Source organism: Carcharodon carcharias, chromosome 5 (genome assembly GCF_017639515.1).
Source record: "Carcharodon carcharias isolate sCarCar2 chromosome 5, sCarCar2.pri, whole genome shotgun sequence".
NCBI classification, from domain to species: domain Eukaryota; kingdom Metazoa; phylum Chordata; class Chondrichthyes; order Lamniformes; family Lamnidae; genus Carcharodon; species Carcharodon carcharias.
This window is the reverse complement of record NC_054471.1, coordinates 97,688,741-97,716,358: the sequence shown is the minus strand read 5'-3', so window position 1 is coordinate 97,716,358 and position 27,618 is coordinate 97,688,741. Positions and strand designations below refer to the sequence as shown.

Here is a 27,618-nt window from a genome sequence, read left to right as displayed (position 1 = left end):
TTGACAGGGCCCTCAGCTGCGTACGACCCAACTCCCGCGCCTCTGCCCTCACACCTTCCCCTCCATCCCAGAACCATGATAGGATCCCCCTTGCCCTCACTTTTCACCCCACCAGCCTCTGCATTCAAAGGATCATCCCCTGCCATTTCCACTAACTCCAGCATTTTGCCATTACCAAACACACCTTTTCCTCAAGCCCCCCCCCCCTCCCAGCCGGCCATTCGGCATTCTGTCCGAGACACCCTGGTCCACTCCTCCATCACCCTAACACCTCATCTCCCCCTTCCCACAGCACCTTCCTATGCAATCACAGAAAGTGCAACGCCTGCCCCTTTACTGTCCTTCCTCTCACTGTCTAAGGGCCCACACTCTCCATTTAAGTGAAGTAGTGCTTCACTTGCACCTCCATCAACTTGGTCTACTGCATCCACTGCTCCCAATGTGGTCTCCTTTACACTGGGGAGACCAAACGCAGACTGGGTGACCGCTTTGTGGGACACCTCCAGTCTGTCCGCAAGCATGACCCGGACCTTCCATTCACTTGCCATTTTAACACACCGTTCTGCTCTCTTGCCCACATGTCCGTCCTTGGCCTGCTGCAATGTACCAGTGAAGCTCAATGCAAACTGGAGGAACAGCATCTCATCTTCCAATTAGGCACCTTTCAGCCTTCTGGACTTAACATTGAGTTCAACAACTTCAGACTATGAACACTTGCCTCCATCCTCATCCCCTTTTTATCATCCCCTTTCTTTTACATTCATTTTTTACCCACTTGTTTTATTTTTATTCATGTATCCGTAGTCTTATCCCCTTTGTTCCCCTTTCTTTCCTTTTTTCCCCCCAACTACAGGGCCTTCTGTCACTTGTTCCATGTTGTTCTTTCACACAATGTTATCCTTGTCCTGCTATAATCACATTTTGCTTTCTTACCTTTACGCCACTATTAGCTCCTTTTTCAGCACTAACCACTACCATTAACATTCCCTTTGTCCTCTTGTTCATGACATCTTTGTCAATCCCTCCTTTGTCCCCACCTATTGCTGGTGTTCTATCCAGCTCCACCTACCTCAACCCCCGTAAACAGTATAAATTTCATCACATTTTCACTTCTCTTCAGTTCTGAAGAAGGGTCATAAGGACTTGAAACGTTAACTTGGTTTTATTCTCTCTCCACAGATGCTGTCAGACCTGCTGATTTTTTTTTCCAGCATTTTCTGCAATTGTAAGTGCAGTTGTTTTTGCATCCTTGCAACGGGTTCCAACATTTTTAACACCAGTTGAAGCTCCTTTTTGAATATTTCAACTAAGTGCAGTGCAAATTTGATCTCTGTCTATCTGTTGTGCGCCCCTGCTACCCGGGAGTTGATTATAAGCTGCACTTTGGTTTTAATATTATTTCCTAATCTTTTTGCTGATGCTAAATATTTCCTTTGGTTTGGTATGACTCACTAGGTAAGCCACTGCCTGTCTAATATCTAGGTAAATGTTTTGAACTAAATGCTCTCTAATGGTAGGCACAATAAAGCAAACCTCAATTTAACCCTTTTTTAAAATTCATTTATGGGATATGGGCTTCACTGGCTCGGCCAGCATTTATTACCTATCCCTAATTGCCCTTGAAAAGTTGGTGGTGAACTGCCTTCTTGAACTGCTACAATCCTTGTGTGTACTGTGCCTAGCAAGAAAAAAAATAAGCTAATAAAAACTAATCTCACCAAGAGACAAAGATGCTGAATTTTTGCTTGCTGTCAAGTTTTCAAAAAAAAAATGTCTTGGCATCTTATGTGCCTTTCCTTATGGATTACACTCTTAATTGTTTGGATGTTGCAGTTTCAAAACCTTGCGCTGAAAAAGCTAATTGAGAAATTGCCGTTATCTAATCCAGTAGTTAATGACTTTAGGATTGTGTAGTACCTTTAACTATAGTCTAGCCACCTAGTTGCAAGCTGTTACTATAAGCTATTGTTGCGAGCTTTGTAATGACCATTTGTATTCCTTCAGTTATCCCAAACTAAAAGCTGACTAATGTTTGACACAAGAATTCAAACCTCAATTTAAGTCAAACTTCAAACATCATAACAGTCCTTGTGTGACCGTAAATAAATAGTTTTTGTGGAAATGTAATATTCACGGCACCAGTAAGGACAATTACAAAGTTAACAACTTGTATTTATTTGGTATCTTTTGAACTTAGAAAATACATTGCAAGGCATTCCCAAATGCTGAGTCTAAGAGGGAGATATTTAGGAGGGGCAATGAGCAGAAGTGGTTTAGAGAGCTGAGATTAAGGAGGAGAGGGAGGAAGATGGGCAGTGGCGTTTAAGGTGAGAATTTTGGAGCTTGGGGTTGAGGTGGCTAAGTCATAACTGTAGGTGCTGAGGCAAAGGGAAGGGAGAATGCAGAATAAGCCAGAATCAGAGGAACGGAGAGCTCTGATAGGGCTGGGGATGTTGGAGGTTAGGAACAGATAAGGCTGTGATGAGTTTTAAACATGGAAATAGGGAATTTAAATTTGAGGCACAGGAGGATAGGAAGCCAATGAAGGTCAACGAGGACAAGAGTAATGAACATATATATGAACACAGGAATTACGAGTGGAAGTAGGCCATTTGGTCCCCTGAGCCTGCTCCACCATTTGATAAGGTCATGGCTGATCTGATTGTGGCATCAACTCTACTTTCCTGCCTACCTCCTACATCCTTTGATTCTATTGTCGATCAAGATTCTATCTAACTCAGCCTTAAAAATATTCAACGACTCAGCCTTCACTGCTCTCTGGGGAAAAGAGCTCCAAAGAATAACGACCCCTGAAAGAAAAAAATTCTCCTCATCTCTGTTTTAAATGAGAGAGCCCTTATTTTTAAACTGTGCCCTTTAGTTCTAGTTTCTCCCATAAGGGAAAACATCCACTTATCATCCACCCTGTCAAATCCCCTCAGGGTCTTATATGTTTCAATAAAATCACTTCTCATTCTTCAAAACTCCAATAGATACAGTCCCAACCTGTCCCATTCATCCAGGAATCAGTTGAGCGAAATAAAAACAGAAAATGCTGGAAAAACTCAGCAGGCCTGGCAGCATCTCTAAAGAAGAGTCATATGGACTGAACATTAACTTAGTTTTTCTCTCTCCACAATGCTGCCAGACCTGCTGAGTTTTTCCAGCATTTTCTGTTTTTATTTTAGATTTCCAGCACCCGCAATATTTTGCTTTTATATCAGTTGAGTGAGCCTTCTCTGAACTGCTTCCAATGCAATTATATCCTTTCATTAGTAAAAAGATCAAAACTGTGCATAATACTCCAGGTGTGGTCTGTGCAACTGTAGCAAAACTTGCCTACTTTTATTACAAGGGGTATTGAATATAAATGACAACATTCCACTTGCCTTCCTAATCACTTGTTGCACCTGGATGAAAGCTTTTTGTGATTCATGCACCAGGACACCCGGACCTCTCCATACTGTTGAGTTTTGCAATCTCTCTGCTTTAAAATAATATACTGCTTTTCCATTCTTCCTGCCACCAAGTGCACAAGTTTGCATTTTCCCACATTAAGCTCCATCTGTCAAATTTTTGCCCACTTACTTTACATGTCCATATTCCTTTGCATGCTCTTTATGTCCTCTTCACACCTTATCCCCCTGCCCATTTTTATGTGATCAGTAAATTTAGCAACCATACATTTGGTTCCTTCATCCAAGTTATTGTTATCAATTGTAAAAAGCTGAGGACCCAGCATTGATCCTTGTGGCACTTCACTGGTTACAGCTTCACCTCTTGATTTACAAGAATTTCTGGGTTGTTATTTGTATCTTTGCTAAACTTTTATGCTTTTTATTTCAATTTGATACTTTTGTTAAATTCCTTAGTTAGCCACGGATGGTGTGTCCTTCTCTTGGAGTCTTTGTTTCTTACCGGAATATCTCTTTGCTGAGTGTTATGAAATATCTTCTTAAATGTCGGCCATTGTATCTCTACTGACTAACTTAACCTAATTTCCCAGATCACTTTAGCCAGCTCTGTCTTCATACCCTTGAAACTGCCTTTATTTAAGTTTAAAGCATCTTTGACCATCTATTTTCTCCCCCTTACTGAACGCAGAATTCAATCATGTAATGATCATGTCTACCTCGAGGCTGCTTTACTATGAAGTTATTAATTAACCCTGTCTCATTGCACATTCCCAGGTCTAGAATAGCTTGCTCTTTGGTTGGTTCTAGAATGTGCTACTCTAAAATTGTCCTGAAAGAACATTATGAACTCACCTTCCAGGCTACCTTTGCCAATCTGATTCACCTAATCTATATGCAGATTAAAATCACCAATGATTATTGCCATATCCTTATCAGAAGCCCCCATTATTATTTCTTGTATATCTCCTCCTTCGATATAGTTACTGTTGTGAGGGGCCTATAAACTATTCCCACACGTGACTTCTTACCGTTGCTATTTCTTGTCTCTGCCCAAACTGATTGTACATTTTCAAATTTAGAACTAAGGTCATTTCTCACTATTGTACTAATGTCAGCCTTAATTAACAGAGCTACCCACCACCTTTTCCTAGCTTCCTGTCTTTCCTAAATATCAAACACCCTTGATTAATCAAGTCTTGCAGCCATGTCTCTGTGATGGCTATCAGGCCATACATATTTATTTCTATTTAGTCTGACTATTCACCAATTTGTTATGAATGCTGTATGCACTCCAATACCGAGACTTTAGTTCTGTCTTTTTATGATTCTTTACAAATTCTGGCCTTATCTACTGGTGTACTCTTAAGTTTGTATGCTCTGTCCCATGCCTCGCTCTGATTATCATTACCTTTATTGCTTGCCTTGCTCCTTTGTCTTCTCCTTTCCCTTTAGTTTACCACATCTTCCCTCACTTGTTCTCTCGCCCTTAGGATTTAATTTAAAGCCTCCCCTGCCACCCCAGTTAGATGATTCGTCAGAACACTGATTCCTGCAAGTTTCAGGTACAGCTCCCTTTTTCTCCAGTTCTAGCACCAGTGATGCTGAGTTGAACTTGACGCAGGAGGTTGGGATGAATTGAAGTTTGTGGAAGGTGTTTGACAGGAGGCTGGCTAGGAGACCATTGGAAAAGTTGATAATGGAGTTACTGAAGACATGATTGAGGGTTTCAGCAGCAAATGGATTGAGGTAGCAGCAGAAGCAAACAATATTAAAAAGAAAGGCAATCTTTTTGATGGCGCGGATGTGGGGTTGGATGCTCAGCTTGAAATCGGATAGGATGGTGAGGTTACAAGTGGTCTGCTTCTGTTTGAGACTGTGGTCAAGGGAAGTAATCAAATCAGTTGTGAGGATACAAAGTAAGTGGTGATGGCTTCAGCCTTCTCAGCTTTTGTCTGTGGCTTATTCAGGACTGGTCAGACAACCAACCCGATGAAACAATGGAACTGGAGGAGTTAAAACCGTTGGTGGAGATGTACAACTGGGTATTGTCATTGTTTGTTTGTGTGGAAACTGACTCCAAATCTGTGGATGACATTGCCATGAGGCAGCATGTGGATGAAGAAGGGGCCAATCATAGATCCCTGGGGTCACCAAGGGTAAGGTTTCTGGGTTGAGAAGTGGAGGTGTTGCTGGAAATGCTCTGGCAAAGATTTCATAGTTAATATTGGAAATAAGTGGATACAGTGTCACTGAGCTTTTTTTATTCATTCACGGGATGTGGGCATTGTTGGCTGGGCCAGCATTTATTGCCTACCCCTGGTTGCCCTTGAGAAGGTGTTGGTGAGCTCCTTCTTGAACAGCTGCAGTCCATGTGGTGTAGGTACGCCCACAGTGTTGTTAGGAAGGGAGTTCCAGGATTTTGACCCAACGGCAGTGAAGGAACAGTGATATATTTCCTAGTCAGAATACTTAATGACCTGGAGGGGAACTTCTAGGTGGTGGTGATTACTTCTATCTGCTGCCCTTATCCTTCTGGATGGTTGAGGTCAAGGCTTTGGAAGGTGCTGTCTAAGGTGCCTTGGTGAATTCCTACAGTGCATCTTGTAGATGGTACACATTGCTGCTACTGTGCGTCTGTGGTGGAGGGAGTGAATGTTTGTGGATGTGGTGCCAATCAAGTGGGCTGCTTTGTCCTGGACGGTGTCAAGCTTCTTCAGTGTTGTAGAAGCTGCATTCCTCCAGGCACGTGGGGAGTATTCCATCACACTCCTGACTTGTGCCTTGTAAATGGTGGACAGGCTTTGGCGAGTCAGGAGGTGAGTTACTCACTGCACTATTCTTAGCCTTTGACCTGCTTTTGTAGCCACAGCATTTATATGGTTAGTCCATTTCAATTTCTGGTCAATGGTAACCCCCAGGATGTTGATAGTGGGAGACTCAGTGATGGTAATGCCATGAACGTCAAAGGGCGATGGTTAGATTCTCTCTTGTTGGAGATGTTCATTGCCTGGCACTTGTGTGGCCTGATTGTTACTTGCAACTTGTCAGTCCAAGCCTGGATGTTGTCCAGGTCTTGCTGCATTTGGACATGGACAACAAAGAAATAATGGAAGAGTATGTTGTGGTTAACTGGCAAAGAGGAGGTTGAGGAATGTCGTTACACAGTTGCAGTTCCAGAGGTTTCGTTTGTGTCTATGGTTAGGACCATTTCAATGTTATAGCAGGAGCAGAAACCTGATTGGAGAGCTTCAAACATGGAGTTTGAGGGTATGATGGCAACAGAGTTCAAGGATTTGGAGGGGTCAGAGAGGTTGGAGATGGTGATTGTTAGTTTGCAAACACCAGATGGAGTTACTTTAGAGGAAGGATAATGACAGTGATTTTGAAGAAGAGGAGAGCCATTTACATTGGTTATTATGGGGACCAGGAAGGGAAGCAGGGTGGTCAGTTTAGTGTGAATGGGTCTATTGAGCAAGGAGATGGTTGGTCTTGTGAACAAGGTGAACTCTGAGAGCTTGAGAGGAAGATGGGAGGAAACTGGAGAAAGATGTGGGTTCAATTCTAGAGGGCGGTAAATTTAGCTTGATAATTGTCTCAACCTTGGTGACAAAGAAATTTATGAACTCTTGGAAGTGATGGTGGGGGCTAGGGTTTTAAGGACATAGTTGGTAGAGGAGAAAAGAAGCTAAAGAAAAAAGAAATATTGGCAGTCCTGGAGTCATGAGTGGATTTGTCAGGCTTGATAGTGTTTCATGTTGTCCAGCCACATCCAACGATTGATCGGGCAACCAGTTGTGTACCATGTATTTTGAGACTGTACTCCACTCACCTGAGAGTACAAAGATATAAACCATACCAGGGGACTGATGGGAACCAGGGCATCAAAGGTGGAACTGAGGGGACTGGTTTAGAAAATGGGCAACTAACTAAACACAGCAAATTGAAGGGCCAAGCCTCAGTAGCTGAAAGTTTCAAAATATAGGTCCAACTAACTTGGGGAAGAATATTTTCCAGGGGTGTGAGCAGATGGAAGGGGCATTAGAAAAAGTTACAGGAATTGATTTATCCAAGGAAGTAGTCAGAGATGGTGTCTTTGATCAAGATCATGGGAGTAGAGAGCCCATGGGAGATGGCAAGATTGACCGGGTGGTCATGAATGTGGGTAGTACATGAAGGGAAAGGATTAGATAGGATCAAGGGTGCAATGTTCTCAGATAACAGAGAAACTCCAAAGTAAGGTGAACTGCATGTTTGCATCTAATAGGTTCTGTTTAATGAATGTTAAATACCCAGTACTTGATGGTAATAAGATGAACAGGTGCTGGGTGTTGATTTGCAAATGATACTCAATTGTATATAAGGAGAGCCCTCAGACCATCCCAATAGGGGCTGGAGGTATAGAGGGATGGTCTGAGGGCTCTCCGCTTCTTACTTGAACAGAGGCACCGAACAATCCCCATCCACCACTACTCTCCTGTCTGGCTGAACTTGTTCTCTCACTGAACAATTTCTCCTTAAACTCCTCTCACTTCCTCCAAATAAAAGGTGTAGCTATGGGTACCCGCATGGGCCCCAGTTATGCCTGTCTCTTTATTGGGTATGTGGAACATTCCTTGTTCCAGTCCTACTCCGGCCCCCTCCCACAACTCTTTTTCTGGTACATTGGTGACTGCTTTGGTGCTGCTTCATGCTCTTGTCTGGACCTGTAAAAATTTATTAATTTTGCTTCCAATCTCCACCCCTCCATCATTTTCACATGGTCCATCTCTGACACTTCCCTTCCCTTCCTTGACCTCTCTATCTCAATTTCTGGTGGTAGACTGTCCTCCAATGTTCATTACAAGCCTACCGACTCCCAGCGCTATCTTGACTACGGCTCCTCACACTCCACTTCCTGTAAGGACTCCATCCCATTCCTCTCAGTTCCTTCGCCTCCGTCGCATCTGTTCTGATGATGCCACTTTCAAAAACAGTTCCTCTGACATGTCTTCCTTCTTCCTTAACCAAGGTTTTCCATCCACAGTGGTTGCCAGGGCCCTCAACCGTGTCTGGCCCATCTCCCGCGCATCCGCCCTCACACCTTCCTCTCCCTTCCAGAACCATGATAGGGTCCCCCTTGTCCTCACTTATCACCCCACCAGCCTCTGCGTTCAAAGGATCATCCTCCGCCATTTCCGCCAACTCCAGCATGATGCCACCACCAAGCACATCTTCTCTTCACCCCCCTGGTGGCATTCTGCAGAGATCATTCCCTCCAGGACACCCTGGTCCACTCCTTCATCACCCCCTACACTTCAACCCCCTCCCACGGCACCTTGCCATGCAACTGTAGAAGGTGCAACCCCTGCCCCTTTACTTCCCCTCTTCTCACCACCCAAGGGCCTAAACACTCTTTTCAAGTGAAGCAGCATTTCCCTCAATTTAGTCTACTGCATTCGCTGCTCCCAATGCGGTTTCCTCTACGTTGGAGAGATCAAACACAGATTGGGTGACCGCTTTGCGGAACACCTTTGGTCTGTCCGCAAGCATGACCCAGACCTCCCTGTCACTTGCCATTTCAACACTCCACCCTGCTCGCATGCCCACATGTCCGTCCTTGGCCTGCAGCAATGTCCCAGTGAAGCTCAATAAGTGAGGAACAGCACCTCATTTTCTGACTAGGCACTTTACAACCTTCTGGACTGAATATTGAGTTCAACAACTTTAGATCATGAACTCTCTCCTCCATCCCCACCCCCTTTCCGATCCCCCTTTTTTCCAATAATTTATATAGATTTTTCTTTTCCCACCCATTTCCATTATTTTTAAATGTATTTTCATCCATTGTTTTTTCTCTACCTTTTAGCCTATTTCGATCCCCTTCCCCCACCCCATCTGTACCTTGCTCGTCCTGCTTTCTACCCTTAATGTCACCTATTAGCACATTTCTTAGCTAATATCACCACCATCAACACCCCTTTGTCCTTTTGTCTATGACATCTTTTGGCAATCTCCACCTATCACTGGCCCTCCATCCAGCTCTACTTGTCCCACCCCCTCTTAAACCGGCTTATATTTCACCTCTCTTCTATTTTTCCTTAGTTCTGTTGAAGAGTCATATGGACTTGAAATGTTAACTGTGTTCCTCTCAGCAGATGCTGTCAGACCTGCTGAGTTTTTCCAGGTATTTTTCTGTGTGTTTTGTATTCTATATAAGGAAGAGTCCGCCAACAGAGTTTCTGCTGTGAATAGCACATGGGCTAGGTGCCTGCGCTTTATCTGTGCGGAATTGATATCAAGAGAGTTCAGAAGTGCAATTTTTGTTTCTTGGAGCTGCTGGTGATCATTTGTCTCTGCGCTCCGAAAAAAAGCACAGGCTGTCTGGTTGTTAGAGTGGAGAAGTCAGCTTTTCAGTGAGCAATAAAACTCTCTACTTAAGCATCCTAGTCCTAGTTTCTGTGTATCTTTCACACCCAAGCTTGGGAGTTAGCCACATAGTGAGGTGGACAGAAACTAACTTCAGGAGGGCATAGTGAAATGGACAGTCATATGGCAGTTGAAATTTAACACACAGCTGTGAAGTGATGCATTTTGGGAGGAAGAATGAATTAAAATATAAACGAAATGGTGCAATGTTTCTGTGCTGTATAACTCTATGACTCAGAAGAGGACTGATTAGAGTGCAGGAGTAGAGAATGTGTTTGTACATAAATTTGTGAAGGCTGTTTATATAAAAAAAAATGCATGTGGAATTTTAGGCTTTATAAGCAGAGGCATAAATTACAAAAGTAAGGAAATTATATTAACCTTTATAAAAAGTTGATAGGATCCCAGTTGGAGTAGTGCATCCAATTTCTGCGCAGTATACTAGAGATATCTTGGAGAGACTGCTGAAGTGATTTACTAGAATGGTATTAGGTATCAGGAACTTCTGTTATGTAAAGGGATGGAGAAGATGAGGCTGTTCTCCTTAGATCAGAAGTAGTTATAAGGTAATTTAAGATGGTTTTTATAAGGTGAAGTAGGAGAAACAGTTTCCAGTTGCAGAAGGGTTGGTAACTAGAGGACACTAATCTGCCAAAGAACCAGAGGTGAGATGAGAAGTTATTTTTACACAGTGAGTTATGATGAGTTGGCATGCATAGCCTGAAAAATGTGGTGGAAGCTGCTTCAATTTTAACTTTCAAAATGGAATTAGATAAAAAGTTGAAGGGAAAAGATTTGCAGGGGTAAGGGGAGAGTGAGACTAATAGCTCTTTGAAAGAGCAGGAGCAATGGACTAAGTGGCCTCCTCCTTGGCTGTATTGGTCAATGATTCCATAAGAGGAGACTAAAATAACCAAGGATGAGCAGTCACCAAGCAGCAACAACTGTTTGCATCTGTATCAAACCTTTAACATGGCAAAATCTCCCAAGGTAATTCAGAAGAGTGTTATCCATCAAATTTTGACACCGAGCCAAAGAAGGCATCATCAGAACAGATGATCAAAAGCTTAGTCAAAAAGAAAGGTTTTAAGGATCATAAGAGGAGAGGTTCAGGGAGAGAATTCAAGAGCTTTAGGGATTAGGTAGTTGAAAGCACGCTGGTGGTGGAACAGTGGAAACAGACAATATGCAAGATTGCAGAATTAGAGAAGCACTGAGATCTTGAAGGTTTGTAGAGCTGGAGGAGGTTAGAGGTAGAGAAGGGAGGAGCCATGGGCAGATTTGAAACATGAGAATTTTAAATAAAAACAGAAAATGCTGGGAATACTCAGTTCATGCAGCACCAATGGAGAGAGAGAAAGAGTTAACATTTCATCAGAACTGCATGTTAACTGAAACATTAATTCTATTTCTCTTTCCACACATGCTACCTGATCTGAGTATTTCCAGCATTCTCTGTCTATATTTCAGATTTCCTGCATCCATAAGTATTCTGCTTTTGTATGAAAATTTTGAAATTGAGGCATTGCTGGGCCATGAGCCAATATAGATCAGAGAGCTCAAGGGTGATGAGTGACTGGAAGGAACTGGTAGCAGTTTTGGATGGGTATACGTTTTATATAGGATTAGAGATAGGAGACCAGCCAGGAGAATATGGGAAAAGTCCATTTCTGAGGTACTAATGGTATGGTTGAGGGTTTTAGCAGCAGTTAAGCAGGGATTAAGTCAAATGTTAAAAGATGATTGAGGGCAGTCTTGGTTATGTAGTCAGAAGCTCATCCTGGGGTCAAACCCAACGTAACACAAAGGTTGCAGACACTCTGGTTCAGCTTCATACAGTTACCAGGGATTAAGATGGAATCTATGGTCAGGAACTGAGGTTGTAGTGGTCACTGATGGCTCTTATCTTTCCAATATTTAATTGGAGGAAAATTACGCTCATTCAATACTGGATATTGGACAAGCAGTATGACAGATTGGAGACCGTGGCGAATTGATGGTGTGTTGGAACTGTTATGAGTTTACATTTGGAACCTGATGTGATTTCAGGTGGTATTGCACAAGGGCAGCATGTAGGTGAAAAATGGGTGGGGGCCAAAGTTATATTCATGGGAAATGCCATAGGTAATGGTGCAGGAGTGGAACGAAAAGTCATGGCAACTGATTCTCTAGGTATATCTAGATAGATAAGAATGGAACCAGGCAGGCACAGTTCTAACCAGCTGGACTTTGGAGGAGGGTGATATAACCAACCGTGATAAAGACTGCAGACATGTCAAGAATGTTGAGAAGGGGTAATTTGCTATGGTTACAGGCTGACAGAAATGGATGATGGATATCTTGGCTGGGGTTTGTGTAGCAGTGGTTGTGATAGAGGTAAACAAGGATTTTGAAGAAAAAATGATGGGATAGATGTGTGAGCTGCTTGAAGGAGAAGGAGGTGCCAGACGGGTAGAGGAGGACACCAAGTTGAGATTTTGCCACTCCAGTAGTTTGGGCTATGCAGATAGTGAACATAGAAAGATGAATGCACCATTCAGTCCCTCTGGCCTGTGCCAATATTCAGTTGGATCATGGCTGATCTGTATCTTAACTCAGTCCAACCGCCATTGTTTGGAAACCCTTAATACCCTTGCCTAACTAAATATAAAAATGAAATTTTCAATTGATCAACCTTCAGCAGCTTTTGGGACAGAAGGTCGGGTGATGGGGAAGTGTTCAAGACTCCCATTACCTTTGTGTGAAGAAGTGCTTCCTCATATTTCTCTAGAAAGCCTACAGGAAACCGTTTCTCTAATTTATTCTTAGCAAATCCTGGTATTATTTTAAAGAAGGGTTAGATCACCCCTCCTCTGTTTAACCTCAAGGGAATGTGTAATGTGTCCTTGTAATATAACTCTTGAATCTCTGGCAGGATTCATGTGAACCTGTGCTGCACCCTCTGTAAGGCTAAAAAAATCTTGAGATTTGATGCCTAAAGCTGGTCATGATACTCTAGGAAGGGTTTAATCAAGGCTCTGTACAACAGAAACATCACTTCCCCCTTGAGATAAAGGTCAACATCTCACTTTTCTTTTTGATTACTTTTTGAACCTGTGTACTAGCTTATGCACTAGCTTGTAGTGATTTGTGCAGCTGGAAACAAATTCTTCTGCTCATCCACAGCTCCTTGTCTGTCACCCATAATACAACGTTCTGTTTTGCCTTCCTTCGATCTAATGTGGATGACTTAATTTCCCCTACATGGAACATCATCTGCCATAGCTTTCTCCACTCATCTAGTTCCTTTGTGACTTCCTGCTCTTGTGCACAACTTAGTATGCCTCCTATGTAGCCCCTAAGGTTGTGTTATCTACTAAATTGCATATGCAGCAGTCTATTCCTTCATTCAAGGTTGGCTTCAAGGAGGTTGCAACAGGTCCCTCAATAAATCTCTTGGTGTGAAGATGGATGTTACCTTTCTTAATATTTTTGGGAATATGGTGGCAATCTGTAAAGAAGGCTATATATGTGTCCATGGGTAATTAAACTGGGGGAACGTTAGTAAAGACGGCTTGTCTGTGGGAACCGAGAAATGAAAGATAAAGGTGCCAGATGCATCCATTTGCAATGAGAGGCTAAGATGAAGTTGGAATTTCAAGTAAATAAGTTGGGTTTTAAAATTTGCATTAGGTGAGGACTTGACTTTTCAGCTGCTAAATTTCAAAGTGAATTTAAGGGACTTTTACAACTTACAAATGTTTCATAAGTAAACAAGGGAAGGTTATTAAACTTTATTTGACCTGAAAATGGAGACAATAGGAAGATAGAGTTTTATATTTTGGAAAAGTTGAGTTCAAAGAGGTGCTTAGAACAATGAAGTCTAGGATGAAAGGGGAAAATGGAAATGCTGAGTTGAGTTGAGGTGGCTGTGTGGGGGAGATGCCCTGAGGCCAGCTCTTGTGCTGAGAAAAGTTGTGAATTTGAAGCATCCATCCAGTTTCAAGCCAGAGAAGTCTTTGTTTTCAGAAAGCGGTCTGTTTCTGCACTTCCTTGAGATTTCCAGAGCAGAGTGGAAGAAAGTGAAAAGTCGTGTGGTATAGTTTAATAAAGTAGCAGCAATTTTTCCCTTGGGGTAATTAGTGGATTTTTATGGTTAAAATCTATAAGGGAGTTGTTGCCAAGTAGTTTACTTGTGTGTTCTGACCAAGTGGGTTCTTATTTTTTGGGGAATGTTTTATAAGACTGTTTCAACTATATAATTTTAATCATGAATATATAATTTTTTTTTCTTAATGAATCTTTTAAATTTAAAATCCTAAAAGTGTTATTGGGATTCTGTGCTTCTGGGATCTGTAGTTTCCCCCCTCATTTTCAAAATGCAGAAAAAAAATATGATCAGTAAAACAAGTTTTCCTCTGGGATTTGACTTGTTCAGTGAATAACATCAGCTGCGGTCATAACATTTGAGGACTCTTTTTGCGGGAATTAAAATTCCTTGATTGAATTGGGATTTGCGAATTTAAAGGATACGAGTACGAGGAGAGTACTGAATTCAGGAGTTTTGTGTTGAGGGATTTTAAAGTGGTTGGACTGCAGCTTGGCTTTGGCAATTGCTGAGACTTTTCTGGGAGTGGATACTGTAACTGTAGAGTATTTGAAATCTTTGAATAAAAGTCAGCGGAGAAAGTTAGCAGATGAAGTGCAGGTAGCAATGAAAGCATAATTTTGTAAGGCTGATATGGTTATGATACTTAGCATTTAAAGTTAGAGGAGAAGACTCCTTAACTTAATATGTCACAGCTAGAGTTCGTAAGAGTTCAGTTGCAAATGAAGCAGTTGACATGGAAAAAGACAAAGGTAGAAGTTTGAACTTGAAAAAGAAATGGAACTGAAAAAACTTGAATTGGGAGAAAAAGAAATGAAAAAAAAAACTTGAGAAGGAAAAGGACAGATTAAAGGAAACGGAAATAAAGCTTCAATGGGAAAAGGAGCAAAAAAAAGAAAATAAGAGCTTGCAAGTGATAGAAATGTGAAAGCTTGAACTTCAGCTTCAGAGAGAAGTTAGCGAGTGAGGAAGGAGAGCATCAGAGAGAGAAAGAAACCAGACAGTGTGAATTGTCTGAAGTAAAGCTTAGAATAAAGGAGGAAAGGAGAGAGAGTGATTCAGATGGTGACCTTTTAAATCAAATTCCTCAAAGGAATCAAATCTTTGGTTAGTGCTTAAATTTATGGAGGATGGAGTTGAAAGATATTTCACCTCATTTGAAAAGATAGCTATAAAATTGAATTAGCCAAGAGATGCTTGGACTATAATGTTACAGGGTTTTTGTCGGGTACAGCAATGAAAGTGTATGCTGGCTTATCAAAAGAACAACCTGCAAAATACAAGGTAGTAAAACAGGCAATACGAAATGCTTATGACCTCGTCCCTGAAGCTTATCAGTTGAAATTTAGGACTGTAAGAAAGATACCTAATTGGACATTTGTAGAGTTTGTAAGGTAAAAAGAAACACTATGGGATCAATGGTTTAAGGCATTAAAGTTAGACAAAACTTTTGAAAATGATTATGGAAGAATTTAGGAATATTTCAAAAAATTCCAGTAACTATCAAGACATATTTAGATGAAAAACAACGTGAAAAGATCAGGAAAGCTGCTGTTTAGCTGATACTTATGATGTTTTACACACAGTTGAGTGTAGGAAAAGGGTCATATGTAAATCAGCAGGGGAACTGGAGGTATAGAAAACCTAGGGATGGTAAAAGTGTTAGTAAAAAGAACCAGTTGAAGGACGCCAGTCTATTAAAAATGGAAAGGTGAAAGGCAAAGGTGAAGGAAGAAAAATTAAAAGAAAATCTTACCATTGTAACAAGTCTGGACATAAAGATCAAATTGTTGGACGTTAAATGGGAAATTGATTGCAGTGATAGGAACTCAGAGTTCTGTAAATTTAAAGTGCTATGAGCTCTGAGACCCAAGTGCAAGACAGACCTGTAGCCTTTGTAGAGGTGAAAAAGGAAGAGTCAGTATTAGCCAGAGAGGCGGGAATGTGTTCACAACCTATCCAAGGAAGTGCTGAAGGACAAATTACAGAGATGTTTAAAGATTTTATGTATGAAGGGAAAATATACCCATGTGATCCAGGAAGAGCAGAAGGATTCTTCAGATCTTAAGCGATATAGGGGCTAGCCAATCATTAATGGTATGGGATAGTGCCATCTGCTGTCCAGAAGGGTTGTTGCAGATGAAAGTGTTAGTTAGTAGAATTCATGGACTGTTCAAGCCTACTTCATTATATAAATTAAATTTAAAGAGTGATTTGAAAACAGTAGAGGTGATTGTTGGAGTCGTGGAGAAATTGCCTATTGCAGGGGTTCAATTTATTCTTGGGAATAATATAGCAGGATAGCAAATATTGACTACACCTGTTAAAATGCAATCAACAGAGGTTTTATAGAAAGAGCATCCTGGATTGTTTCCAAATTGTGTTATGCTGAGGTAACAGACAAACAAACTTAAGCAGGAAGAGGAAAATTCTAAAAAATGGGGAGGGTACTGAACCTCAGTTGGCTGGATCAATCTTTGAGAAGATTACTCAGGAAAAAAAAATTAGAGAGGATAAGGTATTTAGTTCCTTGAAGTTAGTGGAGTTACAGCCGAAGGAGCCAGAATTAAAAGTTATACTTTATCAGAGAGGGTAGGCAGAAGGAGATATTGGTAGTTGTAGGTAAGGAGGAGGAAACAGAAATTAAAGATTCTGAAATTGACTTTCTTCTGATTTTAAATTGGACAATGAGAAAATACCTAATCTAAATGTGGTATTAAGTTACCTTGCAGAAAATTGTCAAAGTGATTTACAATAGCTGTTGCAGTCACACCAAGCAATTTGTGCAAATAGACCAGGGAAGACATATTTGGCTTTGCATGATGTTGATGTGGGGGAATTCAGTTTCAATAAGGCAACATCTATACAGATTAAATCCACTACAATTGGCTCACAGTCACAGTAATTGGAGTAATGGTGCCAAAACTGGATGGATTGCAAAGATTATATGTATTGATTCCCACAAAGTAAATATAGTAACAAAGGCAGATTGTTATCCTATTCCATGATTGGAGGATTGTATCAAAAGTGGGACAGTCAGCGTTTATCACAAAAAATGACTTGCTGTAAGTACTCTTATCGGAAAGGGCAAAAGAGATATCAGCTTTTGTGACTCTGGATGGTTTATATCAATGCAGAGTAATGCACTTGGTATGAAAAATGTACCAGCAACATTTCAGAGACTAACAAAAGTGATTGAAGGACTGAGCCATTGTGCTGTCTACATTGTGCTGTCAGACAGCACTGAATAGCGGTATTCAGTCAAACCTGGAGGAACATCTACCACATTTAAAGGAACTGTTTGACAGACTACAGGAAGCGAATTTGGTTGTAAATTTGGCCATAAGTGAATTTGTGAAAGTAAAAGTTAGATGTTTATGTCACATTGTTGGATATGATCAAGTGACACCACAAGAGGCAAAAGTAAAAGCAATTGTAGTGTTCCCAGTGCCTACAATGACACAGGAAGTTTTGAGATTTCTGGGCATGAGTGGACCTTGAGAAATTTGTGCCAAATTTCAGCAGTGTAGTTGCTCCATTGACTGGATTATTGAAAAAGAACAGGAGATTCCAATGGACACAGGAGTGTCAGACTGCATTTGACAGCTACACCTGTTCTAGTAGCCCCTCATTATAGAAACTAGGAGCAGGAGTAGGCCATTCAGCCCTTCGAGCCTGCTCCGCCATTCATTATGATCATGGCTGATCATCCAACTCAGTGGCCTGCTCCTGCTTTCCTCCCATACCCTTTGATCCCTTTCGCCCCAAGAGCTATATCTAACTCCTTCTTGAAAACATACAATGTTTTGGTCTCAACTACTTTCTGTGGTAATGAATTCCACAGGCTCACCACTCGCTGGGTGAAGAAATTTCTCCTCATCTCAATCCTAAATGGTCTACTCCATATCCTCAGACTGTGACCCCGGTTCTGGACTCCCCCACCATCGGGAACATCCTTCCTACATCTACCCTGTCTAGCCCTGTTAGGATTTTATAGGTTTCTACGAGATCCCCTCCCCTCATTCTTCTGAACTCCAGCGAATATAATCCTAATCGACTCAATCTCTCCTCATATGTCAATTCTTAAGGCCGCTGTTGTAAACCAGGGTTTTGACCGATCCCCGTTTCCCCTCCATCTGCCCCAGAATGGTGGCCGCCTTCACATAGAGAGCCATGGTCCTCCCCACCCTTTGGTCACAGGTCACAACCTCTACTGACATACCTCTCCACTGTCCTCATTATACAAGACAGCTTAAAATAGCTGTTGATGCCAGTGATGTGGGTGTTGGTGCTGTTTGCTGCAGGAAGATGAACTAGGCCTCGAGAACCTGTGGGGTATTACTCATGGAAGTTGAATGTGCATCAGAAGAAATTTTCAACAATAGAAAAAGAGACTTTAAGTTAGGTTTTAGTGTTGCAGCGTTTTGAAGTGAATGGTGCAAACTCTTCAGAGACAGTTGTATATGCACACCATAATCCTTTGAAGTTTCTGGAAAAGTTTCAAGTTAAAATGCCAGACTGTACCAGTGGAGAATGTTATTACAACCGTTCAATTTAAAAATCATGTGTGTGGCTGGAAGAGAAAATTTAATTGCGGATGCATTGTCAAGAGCTTAATTCAAAAGAACTTGGACGTTGGGAATTGAGAATGGACTGGAATGAACTTTATTCTTAGAAAAGAGCTGTATATATTTTCATAGTTGATGCACATACACTATAGTGTAATAGCATTTTCGTGTATAGCTAAGTATAAGTAATATGAAATGGGTTGAGAAAATGAAAATGTCTTTTTGAAATATGACGTTTCATTTTTTTTCCATTGAAGGAAGTGTGAATATGGATGTTATCTTTTTTAATATTTTTGGGAATATGGTGGTGTTTAAAGAAGGCTGTATGTGTGTCCATGCATAATTAAACTAGGGGAAGGCTAGTGAAGACAGATTGTCTGTGGGAACTGAGATGAAAAGTAAAGGTGCCAGTTGCATGCATTTGTAATGAGTGGCAACGGTGAAATTGGAATTACAAGTAAACAAGTTGGGTTTTAAAATTTGCATTAGATGATAGGTGAGGTCTTGACTTTTCAGCTGCTAAATTTCAAAGGGAGTTTAAAGGACTTTTACAACTTAAAGGTTTCATAAGTAAACAAGGAAAGGTTATTACATTTTATTTCACCCAAAAATGGAGGCAATAGAAAGACCAAGATTTTTATATTTTGGAAAAGTTGAGTTCAAAGAGGTGCTTAGGACAATGGAGTCTAGGATGAAAGAGGAAACAGGGAGATGTTTAGTTGAGTTGAGGTGGCTGTGAGGGAGATGCCCTGATAACTCGCTCTGTGCTGAGAAAATTTGTGAACTTGATGCAGCCAGTTTTGATCCAGTTTCAAGCCAGAGAAGTGTTTGTTTTCAGAAAGCAGTATGTTTCTGCACTTCTTGAGATTTCCATATCAGAGTGGGAGAGGTAGAGAAGTCATGTGGTATAGTTTAAAGTATCAGCAGTTTTTTCACTTGGGTAATATTAGTGGATTTTTATGGTTAAAAATCTAAGGGGGCTGTTGCCAAGCAGTTTACTTGCGTGTTCTGACCAAGTGGGTTTTTATTTTTTGGGGAGTGTTTTGTAAGACTGTTTCAACTGTGTAATTTTAATCATGAACGTTTAAGTTCTTTGTATGTTTAAGTTTTTTTTCTTCTTGTTAATAAACCTTTTAACTTTCAAAATCCTAAAAGTGTTACCGTGATTCTATCCTTCTGGGATCAGTAGTTTTCCCCTCATTTTCAAAATACAAAAAAAATGTTATGATCAGTAAGACAAGTTTCCCTCTGGGATTTGGCTTGCTCAGTGAATAACATCTTCTGCAGTTGTAACACTTGGAAAATGCCAAGGGAAATGGAGGGCAACTGTCAGCAACTTGAAGGGTAATTTGGGTGATAGTTTAAAATAGGGATGGAGCAGCATATCTGAGTGATGGGAGAAAAGAAAGCTGGCATGAAGAGGTGATGGAAAGTGATGAGATAGAAGAAATGGGCCTGACATGATAAAAGAAAAAAGCAAATGAAGGTAAAAGTAATTTTTTCAGGTCCATAGAGGTAACAATGTGTACATGAATACTTGCAGAAAATGTAAGTCATATTAGCATGGCAGAGGTTGATGACATGTCCTAGTTATAAATTGAAGGCATAGGAAAGATATGAAAGAATCCAAAGTGATGGGAAGAATTTGGATTATTGCTAAGGTGCAATCAGCTTGGAGCATCCATGAGCCAGTGTCTTAGTTTGGAGAATATTGTGGAGAGGGAATGTGTCTCGGAGCTGTTCGGGGACAGACCATCAGTGGGAACGCTGCTGGAGGTTGTCATTGGAGCCAAAGTGGTGGAGAAGCTTATTAAAAAGGAACTATAGAGTAGAGTCTACAGTAAGTGAGAATTAGGCTGGGAAAATTAACCCACAGATTGGAGTTGGGAGCATTTATGACTTATGCACACATGATATTAGTTTAATGACCCATTGAAGAAACAGCCAAGCTGTTTAAAAAAAAATAATTTTCTTTGGGTCTGTTTGCTTTCTTTTTGTCAACTTCAGTGAATTCAACATTTTCTGAATGTTATAAAGCTAATATATCTAACATATCTAACTCATGAACGTTCTTACTGACTCTAGTCATCATTTTATTTTTGTGTCGATTAATCAAATAGTAAACAGAAATCAAGCAGTGTTACCTGACGGGCTTTTTATCAAGTCAAATGGTGCAGTAAAGATCAAGCCCCAATATTTTGATTGCATCATGTTCTAATGAGTGGTGTTTGGCATTTTCTTCATATTTTAACAGTTTAACTGTATTGTTTCAGTATAAATAGAGGCTGCTAGCCTTAATGTGTTTACTTTTCCTTGCTGTATTTTAATGTCTCTGGTACTTAATCACAAGGGACAACATTGACGTATTTTTTGTGAAAGTGTAAGAGCTTTCCAAAGATTCGCTCTGATAAATGTGATGACTGAGTAATCTCATAAATGTATTACACTTATTTTTAAGATTGAATCCATTTCAAAATTCCAGGATGATTGAGAACTTCCATTATTATGGTTCACTGAGCATTTGTAGAACATGGATTGCATTTCCTGTGCAAGAATGTATTCCGCGGGCACATAGAAATGCTAAAGCGCATGTATACCTTTTTCAATAGGCTGGTTTAAACTGACTTTATATCAAAAATAGAACAAATCTTCAATTTGCTGTTCCGTATATTAATAGTACATACGTATATAGATGCCTATAAAATTAAGGATAATATATTTTTCTTCCCGTTCAGTTGACTGGATTATTGCTGATATGTTAGCAATCCGACAAAATGCACTTGGCCATGTGCGTTACGTTCTAAAGGATGGGTTGAAGTGGCTTCCCTTGTATGGATGGTATTTCTCTCAGGTATGGTACCATGTTTAAAATTTGTGAGGTAGGGAAACGATTTGCAATGGAAACAAGTTAGATTCAAAGAGTTACACCATTTGTTCAGACATTTTGTGGCTAACCAGTTTGTCATACCTATATACTAATGAGAACAGTACTTGAATTGCATATTGACCTTCCTCTCTGCCAGTACTTTTAACTTAAAAACAAGTCAGCTATTTAATATGCCATTTTAAAATAATTATCATGTTATTAAAGTACTGGCATGACCTATTGCATTCATGGAATAGAATTGAAAGGTTCTGTAAACTTCAAGCCATCCCAAACTCTGCTGCCCATATCATAACATGTTAAATGTCATTCACCCGTCGCCCCTGCACTTTATGACCTTCATTGGCTCCCAGTTAAGCAATGCCTCAATTTAAAAATTCTCATTTTTTTTCCTCAAATCCTTCCAAGGCTTCAGCTCAACAACACTCCGACATAGCTGCGCAGCTCCAATTCAGGCCTCTGGAACACCCCTACTTTTAATTGTTCCACTCTTGGCAGCCTGAACCTTAAATTGTAAAGGCCATTAAGCTCTGGAATTTGTTCTTTAAACCCCTTTGCCTCTCTACCTCTCTTTCCTCCTTTAAGGCACTCCTGTAAAACCTACCTTTTTGACCAACCTTTTAGTCATCTGCTGTAATATTGGCTTATGTGGCTTGGTGTGAAATTTTGATGCTGCTGCTGTGAATTGCATTGTGATGTTTTACCTGGTTAATAGCACTATGTAACAATAAGTTATTGTTACAGTGCAGAAGGCTACCATTTTGCCCATTATACCTCTGACACTTTTGAAAAGATATCCAATTAGTCCTACTCTTCTATTCTCTCCCCCCACCCCACCCATAGTCCAACAAATTTTTCCTTTTCACAGATTTATCAATTCCCTTTTAAAAATTATTGAATCTCCTTCCACCACACTTACAGGTGGTGCATTCCAAATAATACTCATTATTTTCCCTCCTATAGCATCTGTTTGTTTTGCCAATTACCTTGTATCTGTCTCCTCTGCTCACCAACCCTCCTGTCACAGGAAACTTTTTCTCCTTATTTGCTCTATCAAAATTGTTCATGAGTTTGAACACTTCCATCAAAACTTCCCTTAACAATCTCTGCTCTAAGAACAGTCCCTGTTTCCCTAGCCTCTCCACATCTTTTATCCCTGGTATGATTTTAATAAATCTCCTTTGCAACCTCTGTAAGACCTTGACATCTTTCCTAAAGTGGGGTGCCCAGAACTGGGAACAATACTCCAACTGGGGTCTATTATTGGATTTAAAATCATTTCCTTTTTTACTCTATTCCTCTGTTTATAAGAACATAAAATATAGGAGCAGGGGTCAACCCTTCTAGCCTGCTCAGCTGTCTGATATGATCATAGCTGATCTTCTACTTCAGTTTCACCATCCTGTACTATCCACATATTCCTTAATTCCCTGCAATACCCAAAAATCTGTCAAACTTTGTCTTAATCTGACGACGACTGAGCCTCCACAGCTGTCTGGGATAGAGAATTCCAATGATCCACAACCCTTTGAGTAAAGAAATTTCTCCCATTTTCAGCCCTGAATGGCTGACCCCTTATTCTGAGACTATGATCCCTAGTTCTAGACAACCCAACCAGGGGCAACATCCTCCCAGTATCCACCCTGTCAAGCCCCTTAAGAGGTTTCTGTTTCTATGAGATCACCCCTCATGAGTATGGGCCTAATCTATTCAACCTCTCCTCTTTGGGCATTTCCTTAATTCCAGGGATAGTCTAGTGAACTTTGGTCGCACTCCCTCCTTAGCAATATCCATCCTTCGTTAAGGAGGTAGTGCTCCAGATGCTGTTTCATCAAGGACCTATACGAATTGCATTATGACTTTATACAATTAGTCCAAACCCTTTATAATAAAGGCTAACATACCATTTTCTTTCCTGATAACTTCCTGCACTGGCATGTTCATATTATGTAATGGCACCCAGGTTTCTCACTCTTTCACCATTAGGAAAGAAAATTAAATTTCGAAGCCAAGGATCCTGCATGCCTTTTTAACAAACCTCTCAACTTATTCTGCCACTATTAAAGACTTCTGTATGTATATCTTCAGGTCTTTGTTCCTGCATCTCCTTTAAAATTATTAGTTTATACTGCTTCTCCTTTTCTTCCTACCAAAGTAAATCACTTTTGCACTTCTCAGCATTAAATTTAATCTATCTGTAGGTCCATATCCTCTCGAAGTCAGTTACTTTTCTTCTCACTGTTTACTATACACCATCCGATGCAAACTTTGAAATTCTGCCCTATACAACCATGTATGTCTAGCTCATTAATACACATCAATAAGAGCAGTGGTTGTAACATTGAGCCCTGGGGAACACTGCTGCATCCTTCGCTCCAGTCTGAAAACCAAATTTTCACTAACTGCTACTCTGCTTTCTGTCCCTTAGCTAATTTTGTATTCACATCGCCACTGCCCTTTAATTCCGTGGCTTCAATTTTGCTGGCAAGTCTATTGTGTTACTTTATCAAACATTGTTTGAGAGTCCATATACATAATAGAGACTGTAGTACCTTCATCCATCCCCTCCGCTCCTTCATCAAATACGCAATCAAGTTAGTCAAGCATAAAGATAAAAGCAAAATACTGCAGTTGCTGGAAATATGAAACAAAACCTGAAAATACTAGAAAAATTCAGCAGGTCTGGCAGCATCTATGGAGACAGAAATATAGTTAATGTTCCGAGTCCGTATGGCTCTGAAGAAGCCATACAGACTCGAAACGTTAACTATATTTTTCTCTCCACAGATGCTGTCAGACCTGAATTTTTACAGCAATTTTTGTTTTAGTCAAACATAATATGCCTTTAATAAATCCGTGTTGGCTTTTATTTATTGAGTAATTTTTCCCAAGTGCCAATTGATTCTCTTGGATTAATACTGAAAGTTTCCCTGCCACTGGCAATAGGTAGAATGGCCTTTAATTGCTGGGCGTGTTCCTCTGTGTGGTGGTCCGCTTCTACTAATATTGTCATGAACAGATGTGTCTGCAACAGGTAGATTGGTGAGGATGAGGTTAAGTAGGTTTTTCTTTGTGTTGGTTTTCTCATCACCTATTGCAGGCCAGCCTGGCAGATAGGTGCTTTAGTAGGTGCCAGCTCAGTCAGTCAAAGTGCTACCTAGCTACTCATTGAAATTCCCCATCCAGAATATTTCCTATACACCTTCAGAGCTACCCTCTCTGTTCCTTTATAGTGGTGTTCAACATGGAGGAGCATTGGTTCATCAGCTGAGGGAGGGTGGTCAGTGGTAATTAACAGGATGCTTCCCTTCCCATTGTGGAGCTGACCAGACTACACGGGGTCCAGAGTCAATGTTGAGGATTCCCAGGGTCACTCCCTCCCGATTTTATATACTACTAGCAACCACCTGTGGTGGATCTTTCCTTACAGTGAAATGGAACATATCCAGGGATGATGATGAAGTCAGGCCCTTTGCAAACAGGTATGATTCTAAGAGTATGGCTATGTCAGGCTGTTGCTTGATTTGTCTGTGGGGCGGTTCTCACAAAAATGCCACAAGTCCTCAGATGATGGTGAGGAAGGTCAACTGTGCTACGTGTGCCTTTGTCATGGTTTGGTGCCTAGGTTGATGCTGGGTGGTCTGCCTGGTTTTATTCTTGTACTTTGTAATGCTTTGGTACACCTGAGTGGATAACTGGGCTATTTGAGGGCAGAGTCAGTGGCATTGCTCGGAACAGGTGAGGATGACTGATGCCCTTTAGGAAATAAATCTGTGAACCAGATGAGTTTTTATGATAAGCCTTAGTCTCGTAGTCACTTACTGATGGTAACATTCTATTCCAGATTTATCTAATTAACTTCCCTCCAGGCATTCATCTAGGTTTTTGGATTGCTAATATAGTAACATAACTATTATGCCACTATTTCTCCTGCACAACATGTGCCTGAAGCTCACCAGCCTTATTTACCATGCTTTGGACACTTGAGCACATGCACTTTAAACCCATCTTAGCCTGCTTTGCATTTCCACCTGTCAGATCCCACTTATTTACGAACATTTGTTCTACTGTTGCTTATCACTCCCAGTCCTCCGGACACCTTGTATTTCTTCTCTACTGCTTCATCTGGGTGTCCCTCTCCCTGCCACGTTAATTTAATCCAAACCACACTGCACTAGTCAACCTCGCTACAAGGACAATAGTCCCAGCCTTGTTAAGGTGCAACTTATCCATTACATACAGGCCTATCCTACCCAGAACTGAACTCAATGCCTCAGAAGTCTGAAGCCCTTCCTCCTGCACAATGTCCGCAGCCACTTGTTAATCTCTCTTATCTCATTGTTGCTATACTCAATACCACCTGGCACTAGGAGTAGTGACTACCTTTTGAGGTCCTGCTCTTTAACTTCCACTCTAGAGCCTGAAATTCTGATTGTGGAACTATCACCTTTTTTCTGTCTACGTCATTGATTCCAACATGGACCCAAACTTATGGCTTAAATCCTTCTCCACGCAAAATGTTCTGCACCTTTTCAATTACCCTGGCATCAGGGCAACAACACGCCAGACAAGACTTGTGTCCAACCTAAATAAGATTGCAAAAGCAAAATATAAAAAAATACCTGTATACTTCCAGTATTTCTCGGAGCAAATGACATAAACTGCCTGTCAAAATCTTGTCTAACTCAATTTTGAAGTTTTCAATTGACCTGGCTGGGGGGAGATTTTTCCAAATTTCTCCTTCCCTTCTTGTAAAGAAGTTCTTGACATAAGCCCTGAATGGCCTGCCTCTCATTTTAAGGTTTATACCATACCCCCTTGTTCTGGACTCTCTCCTGCATTCAGACTTATTAACTGGGATTACATTGTTTCATGATTTTAACCATTGTGAGATTTGAACTCTTGATCTTAGGGTTACAAACCCAGTACCATAACCACTTGGCTATTTAGGCCAAGCCTTCTTATTAACTGGGATCTCTACTAGCTCTAGCTAATCCTTAATCATCTTGAATATTTCAATTGAATCACCCCTTAATCTTCTACACTTAAGGAAAGCCAAGCCTATTTAATGCAATCTGTCCTCATAATTTAAACCTTTTAGCCCAGGTGTCATTGTGATGAATCTCCGATGTTCCCCTTTCAAGGCTAGTAAATGCTTCCTGAGCAGAAGTGCCCATAACTGAACACAGAGCTCTTCATATTTTTTTTATCCTCTGCATGAGTACATAAACAGTTTTGTGCATGTTTTTCCTAAGCTGCAGTCCAGAGTAGCTGGCCTTGGTGGTCTTAGAATTCAAGAATTGATTTAAAAAAATCAACCCTTTCACTAATATTCATTTACAGATACAAAATATTTACTTTTTTGTAAATATCCAACATGATTGTAGTCTCAAAACGTGCTGGAAAAGTTCATGTCTGGCAACATCTGTAGGAGAGAAACTGAGTTAACGTTTCAGGTCGAGTGATTTTTTTTTGACTAATGTCAAAAAATGGTTACAGCACAGGAGGTGTCCATGCTGGCCGTCTGAAGGAACAATTCATCCAATGCCACTATCCTGCACTTTCCCCATGTGTTGAATTATTTTCTGAAGCAAGCATCCAGATTCCTACAAGTTACTGCTCTTGCTTAGTAAACTCAGGAAGTAGCCATTTGACAAATAAGAATTCCTCATCTTGGAGGCCGTCGAGCAACTCGATCATTATATGTTAGTGGTTTTTGGCATTTTGAGGCTGAAATTTTTATGCTGACCTTCATTTGAGTATTTGAAAGATGAATTGTGAACAAAAATATGAAATAGGAGCAGAAGTAGGCCATTCAGTAAGATCGAGTTCCACATTCCCATCTACCCTCAATAACCTTAGATTCTTGTTAGGTAACCTACCTCTGCCTTAAAAATATTTGGTGATCCCACTTCCACTGCCTTCTGAGGCAGAGTGTTCCAAAGTCGCACAACCCTCTGAGAGAAAAAATTTCTCCTGATCTCTGTCCTGTAAGGGCGACTCCTAATTTTAAAACAGTCCCCCTAGTTCTGGACTTGCCCACAAGAGGTAACACCCTTTCCATGTCCACCTTGTCAAGACCATTCAGGATCTTATATACTTCAGTCAAGTCAGCTCTCACTCTTCTAAACTCCAATGGAAATGAGCCCATCCTCCCAACCTGTCCTCATAAGACAACCTGCTCATTCCAGGTATCAATCTAGTAAACCTGCTCTGAACCACCTCCAACGCATGTACATCCTTCCTTAAATAAGGAGA

The 27,618-nt window shown here is 40.8% G+C and overlaps 1 protein-coding gene and 1 non-coding gene across 3 annotated transcripts in view; both read left to right on the top strand.

Moving 5' to 3' along the window:
- agpat5 (1-acylglycerol-3-phosphate O-acyltransferase 5 (lysophosphatidic acid acyltransferase, epsilon)) overlaps positions 1 to 27,618 on the top strand; it is a 143,807-nt gene that overhangs the window by 35,702 nt on the left and 80,487 nt on the right. For both annotated transcript variants that reach the window (XM_041187790.1, XM_041187791.1), the window contains exon 3: positions 21,212 to 21,327. In XM_041187790.1, coding sequence (XP_041043724.1) covers positions 21,212 to 21,327 — 116 coding nt within the window. The remainder of the gene's footprint in view (positions 1 to 21,211; positions 21,328 to 27,618) is intronic.
- Positions 9,624 to 9,758, top strand: LOC121278544. The gene has a single exon (XR_005943204.1). It is a non-coding gene; the product is annotated as a U11 spliceosomal RNA (small nuclear RNA).